The sequence below is a fragment of the Panicum hallii genome, chromosome 2, assembly GCF_002211085.1.
Source record: "Panicum hallii strain FIL2 chromosome 2, PHallii_v3.1, whole genome shotgun sequence".
Lineage (NCBI taxonomy): Eukaryota > Viridiplantae > Streptophyta > Magnoliopsida > Poales > Poaceae > Panicum > Panicum hallii.
Genome location: NC_038043.1, coordinates 44,691,535 through 44,692,975, shown reverse-complemented (window position 1 = coordinate 44,692,975; position 1,441 = coordinate 44,691,535). Strand labels below are relative to the sequence as shown.

The following is a 1,441-nucleotide window of genomic DNA, read 5'->3' as shown; positions in this document are numbered from 1 at the left end:
TGCGAAAACGAAGCAACTGCTGGATGGATAGAAGAGAAAAAGGTACAAGGAAATGTACAGCCTACGTAGGGTAGGGCAGGTACGCGCGCGCATGCACGGGCTGCGGCTCCAACAAAAAATTGGAGCAGCCACGTCGTATGCGGCTACAACAATAGAATGTATCAAAGGCTCTCCTACATCTTTACACGCGCATGTGATCATGCGCCGATGATGCACACACACAACACTACAGCGGAAGCGGCAGATCGGGAGGTCGCCGCCGCCGTCTGATCGAAAGACGCCGACGGCGAACCGACGACGCGCGCGCTCGACGGTGACGATCGAGGGGCTAGCTTGTGGTCACATGTCGCCGTGGGGGACTGCGTACTGATGCCACGGCGCGTGGAGGAGGGCGGGGTGGTAGGCGGCGCGGTGGGTGGCTGCGGCGGCGCGCTCGAGGGACTGCACCTGGGACTTCAGGAACTTGACGTAGTGGATGGCCTCGTCCAGCATCGACGCCGTGTCCATCTTGGTGCCGCCCGGGACGAGCCGCTGCAGCGTGCGGATGCGCTCGCTGATGCGCTCCCGCCGCAGCCGCGCCGCCACGCTCTGCGGGTCCTTGGAGATGCGCACGTTGCGCCGCTTCGGGGGGCGCACCGCCTCCGGGTCTATCTCCACCGGCTGCAGCGCCGCGATGTGGAAGATTACCTCCCGCATCGCGTCCGCGGACGACGTCGGCGACGGCGACCCCGCCGGCTGCGGCGCGCCGCCGTCGGCGCACGGGGACAGCACGTAGTCCACCTGGAGGTGCTCGAGGCCGACGGTGCTACCGGCGTACGCGGCCGGCGGTGTGTACTGGTCCTGGTAACCGGCGGTGGCAGTCGCCGACATGTGCGCCGGAGGCGAGAAGCAGTGGGCTGCATGGGTTTGCACCGGGGATACCGGCGGCGAGACGGGCGCCGTCAGCGAATGATGGCCGCCGTCGAGCTTGGTGAGCTGCTCCAGCTGGAGCATCGTGTTCATCAGCTCGAGCTGAGCTTCCGGGCTGTAATTCAGCAGGTCAAACTCCATCCGCTAATGGGGCTGGTAGCTGGCTACCTATGAATCAGCGAGGAAGGCTGACAGCGAGAGTGATCAGGGAGCTCGGCGAGCAGCTAAAGCTAGTGGCTATTTGAGGAAGGTGTGGAGGTTTTGCGAGCTCCGCGATGCTGCTGTCGATGGGGAGCTGCAAGTGAAGAGCCCTGCTATTTATAAGCAAGACCACTACGGATTGTGGGGTCGTCGTTGCATTCTTCGGCAGTGGACTGGGCGACGCACTCAGCCGCTGCTTCCTTCCTCTTAGCATCAGCGAGCACTGCCAGATTATTATTTTTCTCACTCTGTTTTTTTTTTGCAATTTCCCTCTGTTCCTTTGCCCTTTCTGCTCCTTCCGCGAATTACACCACACTGAAAACATCCAGGA

At 62.0% G+C, this 1,441-nt stretch overlaps 1 protein-coding gene across 1 annotated transcript; it reads right to left on the bottom strand.

Moving 5' to 3' along the window:
* LOC112882501 (transcription factor HEC2-like) lies at positions 1–1,185 on the bottom strand. Its single transcript, XM_025947577.1, has one exon. The coding sequence runs from the start codon at positions 1,048–1,050 to the stop codon at positions 340–342; it is 711 nt and encodes a 236-aa protein (XP_025803362.1). The 5' UTR covers positions 1,051–1,185; the 3' UTR covers positions 1–339.
* Between the last annotated feature and the right edge of the window lie 256 nt (positions 1,186–1,441).